We start from the raw sequence: 21931 nt of genomic DNA on the forward strand, positions 1-21931 counted from the left end.
ATCATTCATGAGAATACTAATAGGAAGTCAGTGTTAGGACATCATTCATGAGAATACTAATAGGAAGTCAGTGTTAGGACATCATTCATGAGAATACTAATAGGAAGTCAGTGTTAGGACATCATTCATGAGAATACTAATAGGAAGTCAGTGTTAGGACATCATTCATGAGAATACTAATAGGAAGTCAGTGTTAGGACATCATTCATGAGAATACTAATAGGAAGTCAGTGTTAGGACATCATTCATGAGAATACTAATAGGAAGTCAGTGTTAGGACATCATTCATGAGAATACTAATAGGAAGTCAGTGTTAGGACATCATTCATGAGAATACTAATAGGAAGTCAGTGTTAGGACATCATTCATGAGAATACTAATAGGAAGTCAGTGTTAGGACATCATTCATGAGAATACTAATAGGAAGTCAGTGTTAGGACATCATTCATGAGAATACTAATAGGAAGTCAGTGTTAGGACATCATTCATGAGAATACTAATAGGAAGTCAGTGTTAGGACATCATTCATGAGAATACTAATAGGAAGTCAGTGTTAGGACATCATTCATGAGAATACTAATAGGAAGTCAGTGTTAGGACATCATTCATGAGAATACTAATAGGAAGTCAGTGTTAGGACATCATTCATGAGAATACTAATAGGAAGTCAGTGTTAGGACATCATTCATGAGAATACTAATAGGAAGTCAGTGTTAGGACATCATTCATGAGAATACTAATAGGAAGTCAGTGTTAGGACATCATTCATGAGAATACTAATAGGAAGTCAGTGTTAGGACATCATTCATGAGAATACTAATAGGAAGTCAGTGTTAGGACATCATTCATGAGAATACTAATAGGAAGTCAGTGTTAGGACATCATTCATGAGAATACTAATAGGAAGTCAGTGTTAGGACATCATTCATGAGAATACTAATAGGAAGTCAGTGTTAGGACATCATTCATGAGAATACTAATAGGAAGTCAGTGTTAGGACATCATTCATGAGAATACTAATAGGAAGTCAGTGTTAGGACATCATTCATGAGAATACTAATAGGAAGTCAGTGTTAGGACATCATTCATGAGAATACTAATAGGAAGTCAGTGTTAGGACATCATTCATGAGAATACTAATAGGAAGTCAGTGTTAGGACATCATTCATGAGAATACTAATAGGAAGTCAGTGTTAGGACATCATTCATGAGAATACTAATAGGAAGTCAGTGTTAGGACATCATTCATGAGAATACTAATAGGAAGTCAGTGTTAGGACATCATTCATGAGAATACTAATAGGAAGTCAGTGTTAGGACATCATTCATGAGAATACTAATAGGAAGTCAGTGTTAGGACATCATTCATGAGAATACTAATAGGAAGTCAGTGTTAGGACATCATTCATGAGAATACTAATAGGAAGTCAGTGTTAGGACATCATTCATGAGAATACTAATAGGAAGTCAGTGTTAGGACATCATTCATGAGAATACTAATAGGAAGTCAGTGTTAGGACATCATTCATGAGAATACTAATAGGAAGTCAGTGTTAGGACATCATTCATGAGAATACTAATAGGAAGTCAGTGTTAGGACATCATTCATGAGAATACTAATAGGAAGTCAGTGTTAGGACATCATTCATGAGAATACTAATAGGAAGTCAGTGTTAGGACATCATTCATGAGAATACTAATAGGAAGTCAGTGTTAGGACATCATTCATGAGAATACTAATAGGAAGTCAGTGTTAGGACATCATTCATGAGAATACTAATAGGAAGTCAGTGTTAGGACATCATTCATGAGAATACTAATAGGAAGTCAGTGTTAGGACATCATTCATGAGAATACTAATAGGAAGTCAGTGTTAGGACATCATTCATGAGAATACTAATAGGAAGTCAGTGTTAGGACATCATTCATGAGAATACTAATAGGAAGTCAGTGTTAGGACATCATTCATGAGAATACTAATAGGAAGTCAGTGTTAGGACATCATTCATGAGAATACTAATAGGAAGTCAGTGTTAGGACATCATTCATGAGAATACTAATAGGAAGTCAGTGTTAGGACATCATTCATGAGAATACTAATAGGAAGTCAGTGTTAGGACATCATTCATGAGAATACTAATAGGAAGTCAGTGTTAGGACATCATTCATGAGAATACTAATAGGAAGTCAGTGTTAGGACATCATTCATGAGAATACTAATAGGAAGTCAGTGTTAGGACATCATTCATGAGAATACTAATAGGAAGTCAGTGTTAGGACATCATTCATGAGAATACTAATAGGAAGTCAGTGTTAGGACATCATTCATGAGAATACTAATAGGAAGTCAGTGTTAGGACATCATTCATGAGAATACTAATAGGAAGTCAGTGTTAGGACATCATTCATGAGAATACTAATAGGAAGTCAGTGTTAGGACATCATTCATGAGAATACTAATAGGAAGTCAGTGTTAGGACATCATTCATGAGAATACTAATAGGAAGTCAGTGTTAGGACATCATTCATGAGAATACTAATAGGAAGTCAGTGTTAGGACATCATTCATGAGAATACTAATAGGAAGTCAGTGTTAGGACATCATTCATGAGAATACTAATAGGAAGTCAGTGTTAGGACATCATTCATGAGAATACTAATAGGAAGTCAGTGTTAGGACATCATTCATGAGAATACTAATAGGAAGTCAGTGTTAGGACATCATTCATGAGAATACTAATAGGAAGTCAGTGTTAGGACATCATTCATGAGAATACTAATAGGAAGTCAGTGTTAGGACATCATTCATGAGAATACTAATAGGAAGTCAGTGTTAGGACATCATTCATGAGAATACTAATAGGAAGTCAGTGTTAGGACATCATTCATGAGAATACTAATAGGAAGTCAGTGTTAGGACATCATTCATGAGAATACTAATAGGAAGTCAGTGTTAGGACATCATTCATGAGAATACTAATAGGAAGTCAGTGTTAGGACATCATTCATGAGAATACTAATAGGAAGTCAGTGTTAGGACATCATTTATGAGAATACTAATAGGAAGTCAGTGTTAGGACATCATTTATGAGAATACTAATAGGAAGTCAGTGTTAGGACATCATTCATGAGAATACTAATAGGAAGTCAGTGTTAGGACATCATTCATGAGAATACTAATAGGAAGTCAGTGTTAGGACATCATTCATGAGAATACTAATAGGAAGTCAGTGTTAGGACATCATTCATGAGAATACTAATAGGAAGTCAGTGTTAGGACATCATTTATGAGAATACTAATAGGAAGTCAGTGTTAGGACATCATTCATGAGAATACTAATAGGAAGTCAGTGTTAGGACATCATTTATGAGAATACTAATAGGAAGTCAGTGTTAGGACATCATTTATGAGAATACTAATAGGAAGTCAGTGTTAGGACATCATTCATGAGAATACTAATAGGAAGTCAGTGTTAGGACATCATTTATGAGAATACTAATAGGAAGTCAGTGTTAGGACATCATTCATGAGAATACTAATAGGAAGTCAGTGTTTTTTTAAATATTTTTTATTTATTTCACCTTTATTTAACCAGGTAGGCTAGTTGAGAACACCTTTATTTAACCAGGTAGGCTAGTTGAGAACACCTTTATTTAACCAGGTAGGCTAGTTGAGAACACCTTTATTTAACCAGGTAGGCTAGTTGAGAACACCTTTATTTAACCAGGTAGGCTAGTTGAGAACACCTTTATTTAACCAGGTAGGCTAGTTGAGAACACCTTTATTTAACCAGGTAGGCTAGTTGAGAACAAGTTCTCATTTACAACTGCGACCTGGCCAAGATAAAGCATAGCAGTGTGAGCATACAACAAAAAGTTACACATGGAGTAAACAATTAACAAGTCAATAACACAGTAGAAAACAAAGGGGGGGTCTATATACAATGTGTGCAAAAGGCATGAGGTAGGCAAATAATTACAATTTTGCAGATTAACACTGGAGTGATAAATGATCAGATGGTCATGTACAGGTAGAGATATTGGTGTGCAGAAGAGCAGAAAAGTAAATAAATAAAAACAGTATGGGGATGAGGTAGGTGAAAAGGGTGGGCTATTTACCAATAGACTATGTGTTAGGACATCATTCATGAGAATACTAATAGGAAGTCAGTGTTAGGACATCATTGATGAGAATACTAATAGGTAGTCAGTGTTAGGACATCATTCATGAGAATACTAATAGGAAGTCAGTGTTAGGACATCATTCATGAGAATACTAATAGGAAGTCAGTGCAAACGCTGATTCACATTGTTGCTGATTCATTCTCAGAAACCATGTGGGGAATATAAATCTATATCCTGTCATAGTTCTGTGGAGCTTGGTGTTCAAAGGCAAACAAAGCACAACTCTACACTTGTGAGTGTACTGGCAGAGTTGTGTCCCATAAATGGCTATTTGTATCAGAATCAGCCTGATCCCTTCTCATCAGTGTGAAATCTCCCAATGACCCCTGGTACCATTCCAGTTACAGAGACAAGGGACAGGAAAGCTGTCTGTGTCTGAGTTTGAGTGAATGTGAAGTCCCTTACTGTAGTTACTGCAGAATGAACTGTAACTCTTCTATTTGTAACTTGTGTCTGGCCTGGCCTGTGTCGGTTAAATACCACAAGACAGGATTGTTAACTATAAACCCATTTCCCTTCTAAATTCAACTCTATGGTAACCACTGCCAAACCCTATTCTCAGCAGTTCACACGAAGTGTTGAAACATCTCCGTTTTTTCAGTAATTGCAGTAATTACTCAAAAGCCAGAGCCCGAATTAGTGACCTTGTCATGATGTCTAATATCAGAGTCCTCCCCTGATGAGTGTGATTCTTAGCAAGTCAGTCTAGTGAAAAGTCAGTCTAGTGAAAAGTCAGTCTAGTGAAAAGTCAGTCTAGTGAAAAGTAGCCAGTGGTGCCAAATGACCTGGTGTCGACCTCAGGATGAAGATGTCCTGTTTAATTGCCAACCAGAGCTCCAGTACAACAGCCTCCCCCTGTATCAAATCACTTTCACCATCACCCTTCTGCAGGCAGATGGAACCCAGACTGCTGATCCTCATGCCAAACTCCTAGTGGATTCCTTAGACAATGAATCCATGCAGTGGCAAGTCCTACACATTCCTAGGGAAAGGCTACAAATAAAGGGATGAACTCGTCATGCCCTGACAAGCCACCAGATGGCAGACAAACCATGTTTTTGTTCTGGCCAATGCCAGACGTGGTAAAGCAAGTGGTTCAGTTGAGCTGTAGCTACAGGGCAGATCTGTTCATTCAGGTAGGTTTTTGGAGTGGCCTGTGTGAACTTTTGCCCTAATCTCTCTGGCAGCTTCATGAAATGTTCCTCCGCGCCCTTGCGCCCAGTCCCCCTCGTGGGTAACATACTGTACTGAACTTTTAGTCCCCTAATCTAACCTTAACCCTGGAGATAGGGCCCAGAGACATAAAAATATACATTTTGTCCTGTCAAAGGTTTCTCGGTGGATTATGCTTGTCCATCAACTACTCTTGCAATTAAGCTTTCGGGCCATCCTGGATAATTCCCCAAAATCCAATATGTCTGCCTCAATACCATTAAATGGAGGCTTAGGAACCTATAAATGTAAAAATATCTATGATAGAATACCATTTTCCGAGTTGTGTTATATATCTATGCTTTACTGTGAATCTGAAATGTCTGCCATACTGAGCATTAAAGCCAGGCATCACACCCAAATATTTTCTCCTTCTTTTATTCATGTCACAATCAACTTTTACCAGTTGAATAAAGACACAAATATAATACTTTGTTGTATTACACTTTTTCTGAAATATTTTATTATATGCAAATAAGGCAATACATGCGAGTTCAGTGGGATGCAGACTGTGGCCTTCTCTCAAGTGGATTAGCTCACCTCCTGCGTCCTCTCTCCTCCGTCCTCTCTCGTATCCTTTCCAAAAAAGGTCAGAGGTAATCGAGGAAAGTCAATGAGGAGAGTGAATGTGGACAGAAATGCACTTGTTTAAAATGAGACACCCCTTCGTCACTCCCACGTCATAAGGCAAATTATCTGAAAAGAAATGCGTAAAATAAAATAAAAACGTCAAAAAACAAATGTAGCTAGTTGTGCAATACATTTCCTAGATCAAAGGAAAAGTAGGCCTGTCATGTTGTTTTCAAATGTATGCATGCTTTTCTCCTCCCACAATGCAACAACTGATTCAAAGGGGGTCAACCTACCTCTTACATTATTATGATCCACTTCCATGTCATTGAGTGAATATGAACACACAGCTTTAATAATTAAGGAATACATTTTGTGGTTGTGTGCAGTGAAGGCTTGGGAGCCTCTGCTATGGTGCAATCTTGTCTGTCCAAAGTGGTAACGGAACGTGGTCTTTTGTAGGCGAAGACACACACACACACACACACACACACACACACACACACACACACACACACACACACACACACACACACACACACACACACACACACACACACACACACACACACACACACACAGACAGAGCTTGAATGTAGTATTTTATAGGCAAAGTCACACACACACACTCTCTCACACACACACACACACACACACACACACACACACACACACACACACACACACAGAGAGAGCTTGAATGTAGTATTTTATAGGCAAAGTCACACACACACACTCTCACACACACACACACACACACACACACACACACACACACACACACACACACACACACACACACACACACACAGAGAGAGCTTGAATGTAGTATTTTATAGGCAAAGTCACACACACACACACACACACACACTCACACACACACACACACACACACACACACACACACACACACACACACACACACACACACACACACACACACACACTCACACACACACACACACACACACGCGCACACACACACACACACACAGAGCTTGAATGTAGTATTTTATAGGCAAAGTCACACACACGTACAAACAATATGCAGTAACTTACTTTGAAGAGATGGTGATTGTGCCTGAATAACGATTGGTAGTCAGTGTACTTCTCTTTAAAACCTTTTACTACAGGGGCTGAATCAGGGTCACACAGAGTGTTTCTTAGTAGTCTTAAACAAATCTACTTTGACACAAAAAAAATCTCTAGAGTTTACAGAGAATGGTGCGATAAACAAAACACATTCAGTGAGCGGCAGTTCTGTAGGAAAAACACCTTGTTAATGAGAGAGGTCAGAGGAGAATGTCCAGACTCCTTCAAGCTAACAGAAAGGCCACAAATGCTCAAATAACAGCTGTTTAAAACAGTGGTGTGCAGAAGGGCATCTCTTAACGTACAACACAGTGAATAATTCAGGCTGTTGTGGAGGCAAAAAGGGGTCCTACCCAGTACTATATAGGTGTACCTTATAAAGTGTCAATAAAATGTCAAATCTGAAAACATGGTCTGGAAAGGTGGTACATGGGACCATAGAAACATTGTCTGATAAGAATGATGATGAAATATTACATCCATAGATAATGTAGGCCAATTGGTTAATGTTCCACGGTAATTGGTATCAATGGATCTCGTTATCCTGAAACTTTCATGATCTAAACATGGAATATTGTTTGTCAGTTTCCATAAAACTCTGCATTAAGAGTAATGCAACAGTCACTTATCAGTTTGAGCAGTTGTATCAATTGATAGTTAGATCATTGTAATGAAATGAATAGACAGTCATCTCAGATGGTATGTGTGAATTGCATTTTGAAATGGTAATACTTTGATGTTAAGTTGTGTCATTTTGAACAGGTGATTTTAGTTCAATGAACAAATGCTCTTAGCTTTATGTGTATTGTATCCAAGCAATTGGAAAAACTGTTAAGAGTTTTGAAAAATTTACATTTTGATCATCGGTTGTGAGTTTTGTGTCTAGAGTTTTGAAAAATGACATCAAGGTCCCGAAATTAGTGCCAAAGTGATTGTAAAAAACTGTAATATGCTCATACAACAAAATACAACAAGTGTGTGTGTTTGGTTTGGTATTGTGACAGGAAAATTATCATTTCTATTGTGAAATGCACTCAGTTAAGACTACTGCACTGACTGTATGTTGTGTCTGATGATCTCAGGAAATACGTAGAAATTATATTAATAATATCCAATACAACATGTGTGTGAGAGAGAGAGAGAGAGAGAGAGAGAGAGAAAGAAAGAGAGTAGAGCGAGAGAGAGAAAGAGAGAGAGAGAGAGAGAGAGAGAGAGGAGGAAGTGTTGTACACTGAATGCTACTCTATGTGTTACAGTATGTTGTCATAGTGATGTTAAAACACTTTCTCACAAATCTTTTTATTTGTTTAACCCTCAATTAACTAGGCAAGTCAGTTAAGAACAAATTCTTATTTACAATGGCGGCCTACCCCGGTGACGCTGGGCCAAATGTGCACCTCCCTATGGGACTCCCAATCACGGCCGGATGTGATGCAGCCTGGATTCAAACCAGGGACTACAGTGACGCCTCTTGCACTGGGATGTAGTGTCTCAGACCACTGCGCCACTCGGGAGCCCAAGTCATTCCACGCCTATAGAGGAAATTGGTCTGTACTTGAGTCTATATCAGCACTGTCCTCCCCATTTCCTGGTTTGGCATCACCATTATCAGGCAGTAGGTCATACCAGTACCTACTGGGTAAACTACACAGAGAACCAGACAGTCAGACACTGTGGTAGAAAACGTGCTCAGGAAGTATATCCAGAAGATTTCAGTTTTTACTGAAGCCTTTTTATTATGTGGAGTATTTATCTCTTATGCTGTGGTTATCAGTTTGCTGTCCACCCATTTCCAAGACCCCTCTTCAGCTATGTCAGACCAATCTAGATGTTGATGCTAATCTTGTTGAGGTTGTTGAGAAAGATAAAGATGTTGTCAACAAATGCAATAGGCTATATGTGTAAAATACTAGAAAATACATTATGGACCATAGATTACTATGGAAAATATCTATATCCCTCTACTCTCTTCTTACTATCTCTCTACTCTATATCTCTCTATTCTATATCTCTACTCTCTCTCTATTCTATATATCTCTACTCTATATTTCTTTACTCTCTCTCCCTCTATTCAGCACTCTCTTCTTACTCTCTCTCTATTCTATATCTCTACTCTATCTCTCTAATCTATATCTCTCTACTCTCTCTCTATTCTATATATCTCTACTCTATATCTCTCTCTACTCTCTCTCTCTACTTTTCCATTAGTAAAGATGTGTAAAGGTAAAGGTTTGACTGGCCTCTATTAGAATATTCCTAGACTAGATGAGAAAACAAAGGTTTGAATGGCCTCTATTAGGAAACTCCTAGCACCATGGTAGAATGTAGAGTATGATAAGGTACTATTTACAGATTTGCCCAACTGCCCTGTCCATTTCCAATTGACTTTGTCATATAGTGTGTATAGCATGTCTGTCTGTCTGTCTGTATGTCTGTGTGTGTGGGTGGGTGTGTGTGTTTGGCTTTACTATCTTTGTGGGGACCAGAAGTCCTCACAAGCATATTAAAACAAGGAAAATTCATTTAGCCGATTCCCACAAGCAAAAAAGGCTGTTTTAGGCTTAGGGGTAAGGTTTAGGTTCACAATTAGGTTGAGGGTTAGAATTAGGGTTATGGGTTAGATTTAGGGAAAATATCATTTTGAATTGAAATCAATTATTTGGTCCCCACAAGGGTAGTAAAACAAACGTGTGTGTATACAAGCATGTGTGTATCTGTGTGTGCATATTTCTGTCTGTGGTCAATAGTCCTGTATCCTTCATAGGGTTGACCAACTCTCAGCAAAAAGAATAATGCCAGAGTTGATATATACCTGTAATATGTTATATTCTAGTGGATGAATGACATGAATCTGTATTGAATTATATAAGGTACACAGTAATTGTGGATGTTTTTAGCCCATACAGATGGTTAGGTGCATGTGTTGGTAAATGCTTTATATCTTAGGATTGTCTTATTGCAGTTTTGGTTGCACTCTCCCCAGTAAAATATGAGTAACAATGAAGATATACTCATAGTAAATATGATGGATTTAGGCAGATTTTGTCTGTCTGTATGGATGCATTTACTACTAGAAAATAGTTGACATGCTACTCTCTCTTCACAACCGTGTTGGACACTGCTCTTCAGAGAGAAAGCTTGTCTTCCAGCCGCCCTGTTAAGTTTTACCAGAGGAAACCGTACAGAACAGCAGTAGTTATTTAGTGCTTGGCTGTGTTTCCAGCAGGTCTACTAATGTGCCACTGTCACAGCTGCATTGAAAGCAGTGTAAACGTGAGGGGAACTCCCCAGTAGTGTAAATCGCAATGAATTCCCCAGACACCCCTGTTTATACTGGAGATTAATGTTTACTGTTGAGACTCCGTGTTTCCATGGCAATGGAGACGGACAAAATGGTGAGTTCTCATGAACAGAATAGAAACACAGCGTTTCTCACTGTGGTACTGCTAGTGGAATTCCTTCTATATAACCATCTTATTTTCTACTCATTGTTATGTGTTATTCACTGTGTATTTATTCCTCATGTCACTATTTCCTTCTGTTTATGTTTCATTTGGAATTCTTGGAACAAGACCCGGAAGCATTTCACCGTTAGTCTACACCTGTTGTTTCTGAAGTATGTGACAAATAACATTTGAGACCATTTTTTTGTACCTCTTGATGTCTCTACATATCTTTGCATCTCTTTCAGACTTCCCCCCCTACCACAAACACACATGCATGTGCACACAGACACCCACAACAAAATACACCCATGTGCAAGTCATTCTGCTGAGCACTACCAAGGGACATATGACTAGGATACGGACTGTATTGTTACCATGGTAGCTTAAACATTTATTTTTTACTTGCCGTTATAAATGGGGGCGATATGATCATCACTTAAAATTCCTTCCAAATGAACCCAAGCTTGCATGTTTCTGCTAATATTACACAGAAGAATCCACTGCAGCACAGGCTGCTTTGTTCACTAGCCTAATAAATGGGCAAAAGCAGCGAGGAGACGGACTGTCATGTGATTTCAACAGGATTTATGGATATGACTGTGTGTGGATATTGATGTATGGTAGTGGTGTGAATAAAACAACGAGACAGAGGTGTAGAACTGTGTTGCTCAGTTAAGACTGAGCGAACAGCCATCATTGGATTACAGCCAAAGGGGGAGGTGGAACACAACTCTTTTAATTGCAAAAGGGAATTGATTAATACATAGAACGAAGCACTGAAACAAGCCACTGTGACATTGCAAAAAACACCATCAAAGACATTGTACATTTCCCAGTAACCCAAGTCATAAAGAGAACAATACATTTGCACCATGATAAAGTTATTATCCTGGCAGTCTACAAACAATGAGAGTTCACACTGCGCTGACCGCAGCGCTACAAAGACATTTAAAAAAGATTTACAGTTGGTTAACAAAGAACAAGTCTTAGTTTTCCTCTTTATTATTATTCTTTTTTTTTATCCCCCCCAAAAAAGGCAACACTGGAGCTGAGAGGTGGTTGCCACCTTCTGTCTGACATGGTGACCGCAGCTTCACACAAAACTACTGACACTTAATGTTAAGCTGAAGAGAATCTGGGGCAAAGATAAAAGATATCAAACAGCTGATGAGAAAGTCGAACTGAAATGTCCACATAAGAAAAACAAACTCTTAAGGTTTTATTTTACACAGTGTTGATTCCCAGACGGGGTAAAAGTGGACCTGCAGTTGGACTAGCTGTAGTGCGGACATCACAATGACATCACCCTGCAGAAGGAGGGTGGGAGGAGTCTAGTTGCTGCGCTGCTCACTTGGGTCCAATTTAGCAGATTTTTTTGCAGAGTCAGGTAGATCCAGAGAGAGGTGCACACCTGACATACGTAATACATAGTCTGTCTACCTAATAGGCTAGTATGTCACTATTCCTTGTGATGACTGCCACAGAAAAATGGCCCTGTATGCCTGCACTAATTCCCTTTGCATTACACATTGTGTCCATCAGATTTCATTGGACATTCTCTCCAGGAACATGACATTATTATAACCATTCATGTGTTATTGTTTTAGACATATATGTATATTACTTTTAACATTTTATCAACAATAAAATTCAACTTTTTTTTTTGAACAAATCCAAAAATGCAATTTCCTCCTATCTAAAAATGTTGTATTCAATCATTAAGCACTAAGAAAAAAAGAAACAAGATCTAGTCATGCAAAATGTGAGAAGCTCTACTTATTGTTTTTCTATGCTGGTGAAAATCTATTTCCCCTATATGGACATGGTCTGGTCAAATTGGACTAATGGGAGGTCCCAGTAACATACAGACAGTACATGTAGCCTACACGTATGACTCTACTGGGGCATTACAGATTATCTACATTTCAGATTTCCACATTGCTCGTTTATTCAAAACTTGCCTCAATATAGTACACCTGGCTTCATCACATGAACATTAAAGTCTCCTTAGAATCAGCTTGAAAAAGGAGGAAAGATAATCATGCTAAAATAGACTTAAAAATCCTAAACCCTTTTTTAATAAAAAAAGATGTGCTTGTTTGTTTTTAAAAAAAGGGCCACATTTTCTGGCTTTGGTTGGTTGGTTGGTTGGCTTCTACACACTAAGAGGACTTCTCCCCAGTACTCCTACTCTAACGGTTTCAGAGCTTCTTGGCTCCTGTGCCTTGCAGTGTTTTTCCCTCATAGATAGATGAAAAACATGTTATGTTGATTCAACGTTTGGCAGACATTGTATTGACGCTCGATGGAAGCATGAATGTTAGGCATTAGCTGGGATGTAGCGATGGCTATACACAGTATTTACAGCGGATGAAAAGGACATTCAACTCTCATGGCTAAAGAGCCTTCCCCTAAAACTAAAAATGTTCATTACTTTAACACCTTGAACCATAGCACAGAAAGAGAGATGGACAGAGAGACATTATTCAAACTTTAACTCAAGTCTGACTACTACACCCCTGGATAAATAGTCAATTTGCTGCTTGGAATTTTTCACTTGAATTTGGAAAATGTGTTGTTTGCACTATATCAGGATGCATGGTTTTCAAGTTAAAAAGACACCGTAGATATATTGTGGGAACTGCCTTTTTGAAATTGCTTGTAAATAAATGATGTGCCCTCCTTTGAAAGTATAACAACAAACATGTAATAGTGAACCTTCACACAATATAATGATTTGGTGAATTTGTTAGAGGCGGTAATTCGTACATCATTGTCGTATACGCCCAGCATATACATTCTTAACAACATAGGATATAAAAACATGATCTAGTGGTGAATTCTCAAGCAGCAAAAGGTGGAACAGCCGTGGTGGCCAAGCCAGGTAGACTTAACGCGTGGCACCAGGGAGAGATCAAATGGAGAAGTCCTCCAGGAACACTAGAAGGCGCTGGCCGTTAGTGAAGGTGGAGAGCATCAGAGATACATCTGAGTGGTAGGTAGGCCTGGGTGAGACAGGCAGGCAGCAGCAGCTGACTGACAGACAGACAGACAGGAGGCTCTACATAGACTCGCCAAGAGAATCATCATCATCCAGAGATAGGGGCAGGTAGAGATCCTAGAGGGAAAAACATGGAGTATCATCATCATCCAGAGATAGGGGCAGGTAGAGATCCTACAGGGAAAAACATGGAGAATCATCATCATCCAGAGATAGGGGCAGGTAGAGATCCTAGAGGGAAAAACATGGAGTATCATCATCATCCAGAGATAGGGGCAGGTAGAGATCCTACAGGGAAAAACATGGAGGATCATGATCTGAATGAGCTGGGCCAGGGGTTTTCAAACTTTGCTTGCCCAGAGACCCCCGTCCAGGCAAACCGGCAGACCAGGTATTTAATAGCAAAACAAAAAAATACACATCTTGTCTTATCAGGTGAATGATAATGGTAAGTAGAAGTAATGAACATTTTATGAATATACACTGCTCAAAAAAATTAAGGGAACACTAAAATAAACACATGCTAGATCGGAATGAATAAAATATTCTTATTAAATACTTTTTTCTTTACATAGTTGAATGTGCTGACAACAAAATCACGCAAAACTTATCAATGGAGATCAAATTTATCAACCCATGGAGGTCTGGATTTGGAGTCACACTCAAAATTAAAGTGGAAAACCACACTACAGGCTGATCCAACTTTGATGGAATGTCCTTAAAACAAGTCAAAATGAGGCTCAGTAGTGTGTGTGGCCTCCACGTGCCTGTATGACCTCCCTACAATGCCTGGGCATGCTCCTGATGAGGTGGCGGATGGTCTCCTGAGGGTTCTCCTCCCAGACCTGGATTAAAGCATCCGCCAACTCCTGGACAGTCTGTGGTGCAACGTGGCGTTGGTGGATGGAGCGAGACATGATGTCCCAGATGTGCTCAATTGGATTCAGGTCTGGGGAACGGGCGGGCCAGTGCATAGCATCAATGCCTTCCTCTTGCAGGAACTGCTGACACACTCCAGTCCCGGTCTAGCATTGTCTTGCATTAGGAGGAACCCAGGGCCAACCGCACCAGCATATGGTCTCACAAGGGGTCTGAGGATCTCATCTCGGTACCTAATGGCAGTCAGGCTACCTCTGGCGAGCACATGGAGGGCTGTGCGGCCCCCCAAAGAAATGCCACCCCACACCATGACTGACCCACCACCAAACCGGTCATGCTGGAGGATGTTGCAGGCAGGAGAACGTTCTCCACGGCGTCTCCAGACTTTGTCACGTCTGCCACATGTGCTCAGTGTGAACCTGCTTTCATCTGTGAAGAGCACAGGGCGCCAGTGGCGAATTTGCCAATTTTGGTGTTCTCTGGCAAATGCCAAACGTCCTGCACGGTGTTGGACTGTAAGCACAACTCCCATCTGTGGACGTCGGGCCCTCATACCACCCTCACGGAGTCTGTTTCTGACCGTTTGAGCAGACACATGCACATTTGTGGCCTGCTGGAGGTCATTTTGCAGGGCTCTGGCAGTGCTCCTCCTGCTCCTCCTTGCACAAAGGCGGAGGTAGCGGTCCTGCTGCTGGGTTGTTGCCCTCCTACGGCCTCCTCCACGTCTTCTGATGTACTGGCCTGTCTCCTGGTAGCGCCTCCATGCTCTGGACACTACGCTGACAGACACAGCAAACCTTCTTGCCACATCTCGCATTGATGTGCCATCCTGGATGAGCTGCACTACCTGAGCAACTTGTGTGGGTTGTAGACTCCGTCTCATGCTACCACTAGAGTGAAAGCACCGCCAGCATTCAAAAGTGACCAAAACATCAGCCAGGAAGCATAGGAACTGAGAAATGGTCTGTGGTCACCACCTGCAGAACCACTCCTTTATTGGGGGTGTCTTGCTAATTGCCTATAATTTCCACCTGTCTATTCCATTTGCACAACAGCATGTGAAATGTATTGTCAATCAGTGTTGCTTCCTAAGTGGACAGTTTGATTTCACAGAAGTGTGATTGACTTGAGCAGTTTATTTGGTAGACAGTTTCATTATTATGACCTCCCCACAGTTCACTAGAAGAGGAAGTGGAGAATAAAAGTCTATTTGCTAGAAAGGTAAAGGTATTTTGGCGCCATAGAGAAACATTTTTCATGGCGCTGAGAGACAATTTTTATGTTTTTAAAGCTAATTTCCTGCAATTCTATGCATTTTGCCATGACTACTGCGGTGTTCCTCTGCGGAAACATTATAAAATAATATATGGGCTTGTGCCCTGAAAGCCTGGTTTTGGAATTTTCAATTTTCCCTGACAAACATTGTTTCCATCTAGTTTTTATGCGAGTCAAGTCATACCGTAAGGAAAAAAATAACGAGAGTTGTGATGGAAACAGGAACGGTAGGTACAATTTTGTGACTAACTATTATTATACATGTTTAGCTTTAATATTGCAGATACTGTGCATTCAGAAAGTATTCAGACCCCTTGACTTTTTCCACATTTTGTTTCATTACAACCTTATTCTAAAATGGATTAAATAACCCCCCCCTCACCAATCTACACACAATACCCCAAAAACAGTTTTTTTGTGCAAGAAAAACCCCCTGAAATATTACATTTACATAAGTATTCAGACCCTTTATTAAGTACTTTGTTGAAGCACCTTTGGCAGCGATTACAGCCTCGAGTCTTCTTGGGTATGATGCTACAAGCTTGGCACACCTGTATTTGAGGATTTTCTCCCATTCTTCTCTGCAGATCTTCTCAAGCCCCGTCAGGTTGGATGGGGAGCGTCGCTGCACAGCTATTTTCAGGTCTCTCCAGAGGGTTCAAGTCTGGGCACTGGCTGGGCCACTCAAGGACCTGTCCCAAAGCCACTCATGCGTTGTCTTGGCTGTGTGCTTAAGGTCGTTGTCCTGTTGGAAGGTGAACATTTGCCCTAGTCTGAGGTCATGAGCGCTCTGGAGCAGGTTTTCATCAAGGATCTCTCTGTACTTTCTCCATTCATCTTTCCCTCAATCCTGACATGTCTCCCAGTCCCTGCCACTGAAAAACATCCCCACAGCTTGATGCTGCCACCACCATGCTTCACCGTAGGGATTGTGCCAGGTTTCCTCCAGACGTGACGCTAGGCATTCAGGCCAATGAGTTCAATCTTGGTTTCATCAGACCAGAGAATCTTGTTTCTCATGGTCTGAGAGTCTTTAGGTGCCGTTTGGCAAACTCCAAGCAGGCTGTCATGTGCCTTTTACGGAGGAGTGGCATCAGTCTGGCCATGGCGGATGAGATAGCAAAAGCTCAGGTTGCCCAGCCCGGCGGTGATATAATCTTCGGCAAAATCATTCGCAAGGAGATTCCTGCAAAAATATTATTTGAAGATGACGTTCTGGTGGAGTTCTGCAGAGATTGTTGTCCTTCTGGAAGGTTCTCTCGTCTCCACAGAAAAACTCAAACAGAGTGACCATCGGATTCTTGGTCACCTCCCTGACCAATGCCCTTCTCCCCCAAATGCTTAGTTTGGCTGGGCAGCCAGTCCTTCCATTTAAGAATGATGGAGGCCACAGTGTTCTTGGGGACCTTCAATACTGCAGACATTTTTTTGGAACCCTTCCCAAGGTCTGTGCTTCGAAAGAATCCTGTCCAGGAGCGCTACGGACAATTCCTTCAACCTCATGGCTTGGTTTCTGCTCTGACATGCACTGTCAACTGTGGGACCTTATATAGACAGGTGTGTTGCAACGTCCGTCATTAAATGGAGACCAAGGTGCAGCGTGGTAGGCGTACATTTTCTTTAATTTTAAATGTTCCACCAAAAAACAATAAACAACTCAACGAATGTAAAGCTAGGAGTGCAACACTTGCAACACACAAAGACAAGATCCCACAACTGAAGGTGGGAAAAAGGGCTGCCTAAATATGATCCCCAATCAGAGACAACGATAGACAGCTGCCTCTGATTGGGAACCATACTCGGCCAACAAAGAAATATAAACATAGATTTCCCACCCTAGTCACATCCTGACCTACCACATAAAACATTTAAAAGATCTCTAAGGTCAGGGTGTGACGTGTGCCTTTCCAAATCATGTCCAATCAATTGAATTTACCACAAGTGGACTTCAAGTTGTAGTAACATCTCAAGGATGATCAATGGAAACAGGATGCACCTGAGCTCAATTTACAGTCTCATAGCAAAGGGTCTGAACACTTATGTAAATAAGATATTTCTGTTTTATATTTTATATTCTTCAAAGTAGCCACCCTTTGCCTCAATGACAGCTTTGTACACACTTAGCATTCTCTCAACCAGCTTCATGAGGAATGCTTTTCCAACAGTCTTGAAGGAGTTCCCACATATGCGGGGCACTAGTTGGCTGTTTTTCCTTCCTTCTGCGGTCCAACTCATCCCAAACCACCTCAATTGGGTTGAGGTCAGGTGATTGTGGAGGCGAGGTCATCTGATGCAGCACTCTATCACTCTCCTTCTTGGTCAAATAGCCCTTACACAGCCTGGAGGTGTGTTGGGTCATTGTCCTGTTGAAAAACAAATGATAGTCCCACTAAGCGCAAACCAGATGGGATGGCGTATCGCTACAGAATGCTGTGGTAGCCATACTGGTTAGTGTGCCTTGAATTCTAAATAAATCACAGACAGTGTCACCATCACACCTCCATGCTTCATGGTGGGAACCACACATGCGGAGATCATCCGTTCACCACTGCGTCTCACAAAGACACTGCAGTTGGAACCAAGGATCTCAAATTTGGACTCATCAGACCAAAGGACAGATTTGCACCAGTCTAATATTAATTGATCATGTTAATTGGTTGAGAGAATGCCAAGAGTGTGCAATGCTGTCATCAAGGCAAAGGGTGGCTACTTTGAAAAATCTCAAATATAAAATATATTTTGATTTGTTTAACACTTTTTGGTTAATACATGATTCCATTTGTGTTATTTCATAGTTTGAATGTCTTCAGTATTATTCTACAATGTAGAAAATAGTAAAGGTAAAGAAAAACTTTGCAAGGAGTAGGTGTGTCCAAAACGATTGACTGGTTCTGCATGTATGAAATTTGTTTGGATTTAGAATGGACCATTATCATGCACCTGTATCGAAACAGGGGCAGGGGAAAAAATACATGTCATCTATGCACTTAAATAGCAAATGGAGGATGCTTTTCCCGATGGTTTATTGTCATGCCAGCCAGGTAGGCTATACTCCTTATCACGTCTACTCCCGCTCCTTCCCTCCGGCGTTCGACGTCGCCGGTTTACTAACCACCGGTCCTGGCATTCATCATTACACCCACCAGACATTCATCATTACACCCACCAGACATTCATCATTACACCCACCAGACATTCATCATTACACCCACCAGACATTCATCATTAGGCCCACCAGACATTCATCATTACGCCCACCAGACATTCATCATTACGCCCACCAGACATTCATCATTACGCCCACCAGACATTCATCATTACGCCCACCAGACATTCATCATTACGCCCACCAGACATTCATCATTACGCCCACCAGACATTCATCATTACACCCACCAGACATTCATCATTACACCCACCAGACATTCATCATTACACCCACCAGACATTCATCATTAGGCCCACCAGACATTCATCATTACACCTATCAGACATTCATCATTACACCCACCAGACATTCATCATTACACCCACCAGACATTCATCATTAGGCACACCAGACATTCATCATTACGCCCACCAGACATTCATCATTACACCCACCAGACATTCATCATTAGGCCCACCAGACATTCATCATTAGGCACACCAGACATTCATCATTACACCCACCAGACATTCATCATTAGGCACACCAGACATTCATCATTACTCCCACCAGACATTCATCATTAGGCCCACCAGACATTCATCAATAGGCACACCAGACATTCATCATTACACCCACCAGACATTCATCATTACACCCACCAGACATTCATCATTACACCCACCAGACATTCATCATTACACCCACCAGACATTCATCATTACACCCACCAGACATTCATCATTACACCCACCAGACATTCATCATTACACCCACCAGACATTCATCATTACACCCACCAGACATTCATCATTACACCCACCAGACATTCATCATTACACCCACCAGACATTCATCATTACGCCCACCAGACATTCATCATTAGGCCCACCAGACATTCATCATTACACCCACCAGACATTCATCACTACGCCCACCAGACATTCATCATTACACCCACCAGACATTCATCATTAGGCACACCTGGACTCCATCACTTCACTGATTACCTCCCCTAAATCTGTCACTCCCTTAGTAAATACTGTCTGGGGAATGGAACTGTGTCTTTCATGTTTGAAACTCGTGTTTGTTATATTGTTCTCTGTTCCGTTTATTATTAAACTCACCACCTGCACGTGCTTCCCTACTCCTAGCGTCTACGTTACACTCCTGTGGTAAATATAAGCAAAGTGCTTAATTTCAGGAAAGTTGAGAGATAAATATACTAGGCCTAGACTATAGAAAGCTGATGGGATCCTCCTCTTTTTATTAGAGGCCATCACTCTGTTTTCTCCCGTAATTGCATAGACTATAGAAATGTTGCTCATGGGCTCTCATGAAGTGTTTGATTACATTTTTGATTACATTTGCATCGATGTCAGAGTGATTAGAGGAGCAACAGAGTGCTGAGTACCAGGCAGTTTGCAAGTTTGGTAGGTTACTAATGACCAGCAGCAGCATCAAAGCTTGGAGAAGCCTAATTACCATGACTAAATGGTCATGTGGAATTTGACTGCCTTCATGACTCGTGACCGCGGTAATATGGTCACCGCAACAGCCCTAGTCCTCCCACTACGACTCTGGAAACAATGCAGTTTATTAGGCTACAGATTAAATAACTTATTATAAACTTCACAGGGTGGGGAAAGTGCACAGTAATCTTAATTATCTTTTCCAATAAATATCGAGGGTCTGATGCTGGTGACATGATGATCGATACTTGACTGCCGTTTGACAAATAAAAATATTTGCCATAATAATCTCATCATGTAGACAAGCATAGCATGGCACACCCTACCCACACTGTATCTGCAAGCCATTTCCTAAAGCCCCAAGAACAGAGTAGACACATTTGCTATTTAAAGCAACAGTTTGTGACATGTATTTTGTACATGAAAACTTCAGCGAAAAAGTAGTGTGTGCACTACGCTCTGATTTCTATATGGCAACAAGTCTGTTTGGTGGAAACTCACCACTGCTGGGAAAGGTGTATATTTTCTTTATGCGGATTTTAGAACATTCACATGAAGATCTGTCGCCAATTGAGTGGAAACCTAGCTAGTGTCTAGCTTTAATTTGATTGTTAGTTATCAAAGATGGTATTAATTATTCTTCGATCTGGTTTAGGTCGTTTAAGTTGACACTCTTCGATCCTGAAAATTGCCCACTTAGACTAAGACAAAGAATTTTCTATACAGAAAAAAACCTGTAATTGGCTCCAATGACTGTAATTTCCTCCATATTAAATGGGTAGTTCAAGATAGCCATTTATCTACTGCCCTAGAGTCAGATGAACAGAAACAGCTAGCATGCTAATTGTTCCTGTAGACTTCCTGTCATTGCACTAATGCTAGATAGCTATGGGGTTCTATCGGGGTACTACAGGTTTCAATTCTCGGGCCGACTCTCTTCTCTGTATATATCAATGATGTCGGTCTTGCTGCAGGCGATTCCCTGATCCACCACTACGCAGACGACACCATTCCGTATACATCTGGCCCTTCCTTGGACACTGTGCTAACTAACCTCCAAACAAGCTTCAATGCCATACAACACTCCTTCCATGGCCTCCAACTGCTCTTAAACGCTAGTAAAATCAAATGCATGCTTTTCAACCGTTCACTGCCCGCGACCGCCCGCCCGACTAACATCACCACCCTGGACGGTTCCGACCTAGAATATGTGGACAACTATAAATACCTAGTTGTCTGGCTAGACTGTAAACTCTCCTTCCAGACTCATATTAAACATCTCCAATCAAAAATCACATCTAGAATCAGCTTTCTATTTCGCAACAAAGCCTCCTTCACTCACGCCACCAAACTTACCCTAGTAAAACTGACTATCCTACCGATCCTCAACTTCGGGGATGTCATCTACAAAATAGCTTCCAACACTCTACTCAGCAAACTGGATGCAGTCTATCACAGTGCCATCCGTTTTGTTACCAAATCACCTTATACCACCCACCACTGCGACCTGTATGCTCTAGTCGGCTGGCCCTTGCTACACATTCGTCACCAGACCCACTGGCTCCAGGTCATCTATAAGTCTATGCTAGGTAAAGCTCCACCTTATCTCAGTTCACTGGTCATGATAACAACACCCACCCGTAGCACACGT

At 40.8% G+C, this 21931-nt stretch overlaps 1 protein-coding gene across 4 annotated transcripts in view; it reads right to left on the bottom strand.

Annotated features, from left to right (window-relative positions):
- Positions 1–11220: 11220 nt before the first annotated feature.
- Positions 11221–21931, bottom strand: part of LOC109874352 (neuronal migration protein doublecortin) — a 94471-nt gene continuing 83760 nt past the window's right edge. For 2 of the 4 annotated variants that reach the window (XM_031809330.1, XM_031809326.1), the window contains exon 8: positions 11221–13623. In XM_031809330.1, the coding sequence (XP_031665190.1) occupies positions 13567–13623 (57 nt within the window). In that variant the 3' untranslated portion in view covers positions 11221–13566. Of the gene's footprint in view, positions 13624–13651; positions 13795–21931 lie in introns of those variants that run through there. The other 2 variants (XM_031809329.1, XM_031809327.1) reach the window with 2 other exon arrangements.

This window comes from Oncorhynchus kisutch, linkage group LG29 (assembly GCF_002021735.2).
Source record: "Oncorhynchus kisutch isolate 150728-3 linkage group LG29, Okis_V2, whole genome shotgun sequence".
NCBI classification, from domain to species: domain Eukaryota; kingdom Metazoa; phylum Chordata; class Actinopteri; order Salmoniformes; family Salmonidae; genus Oncorhynchus; species Oncorhynchus kisutch.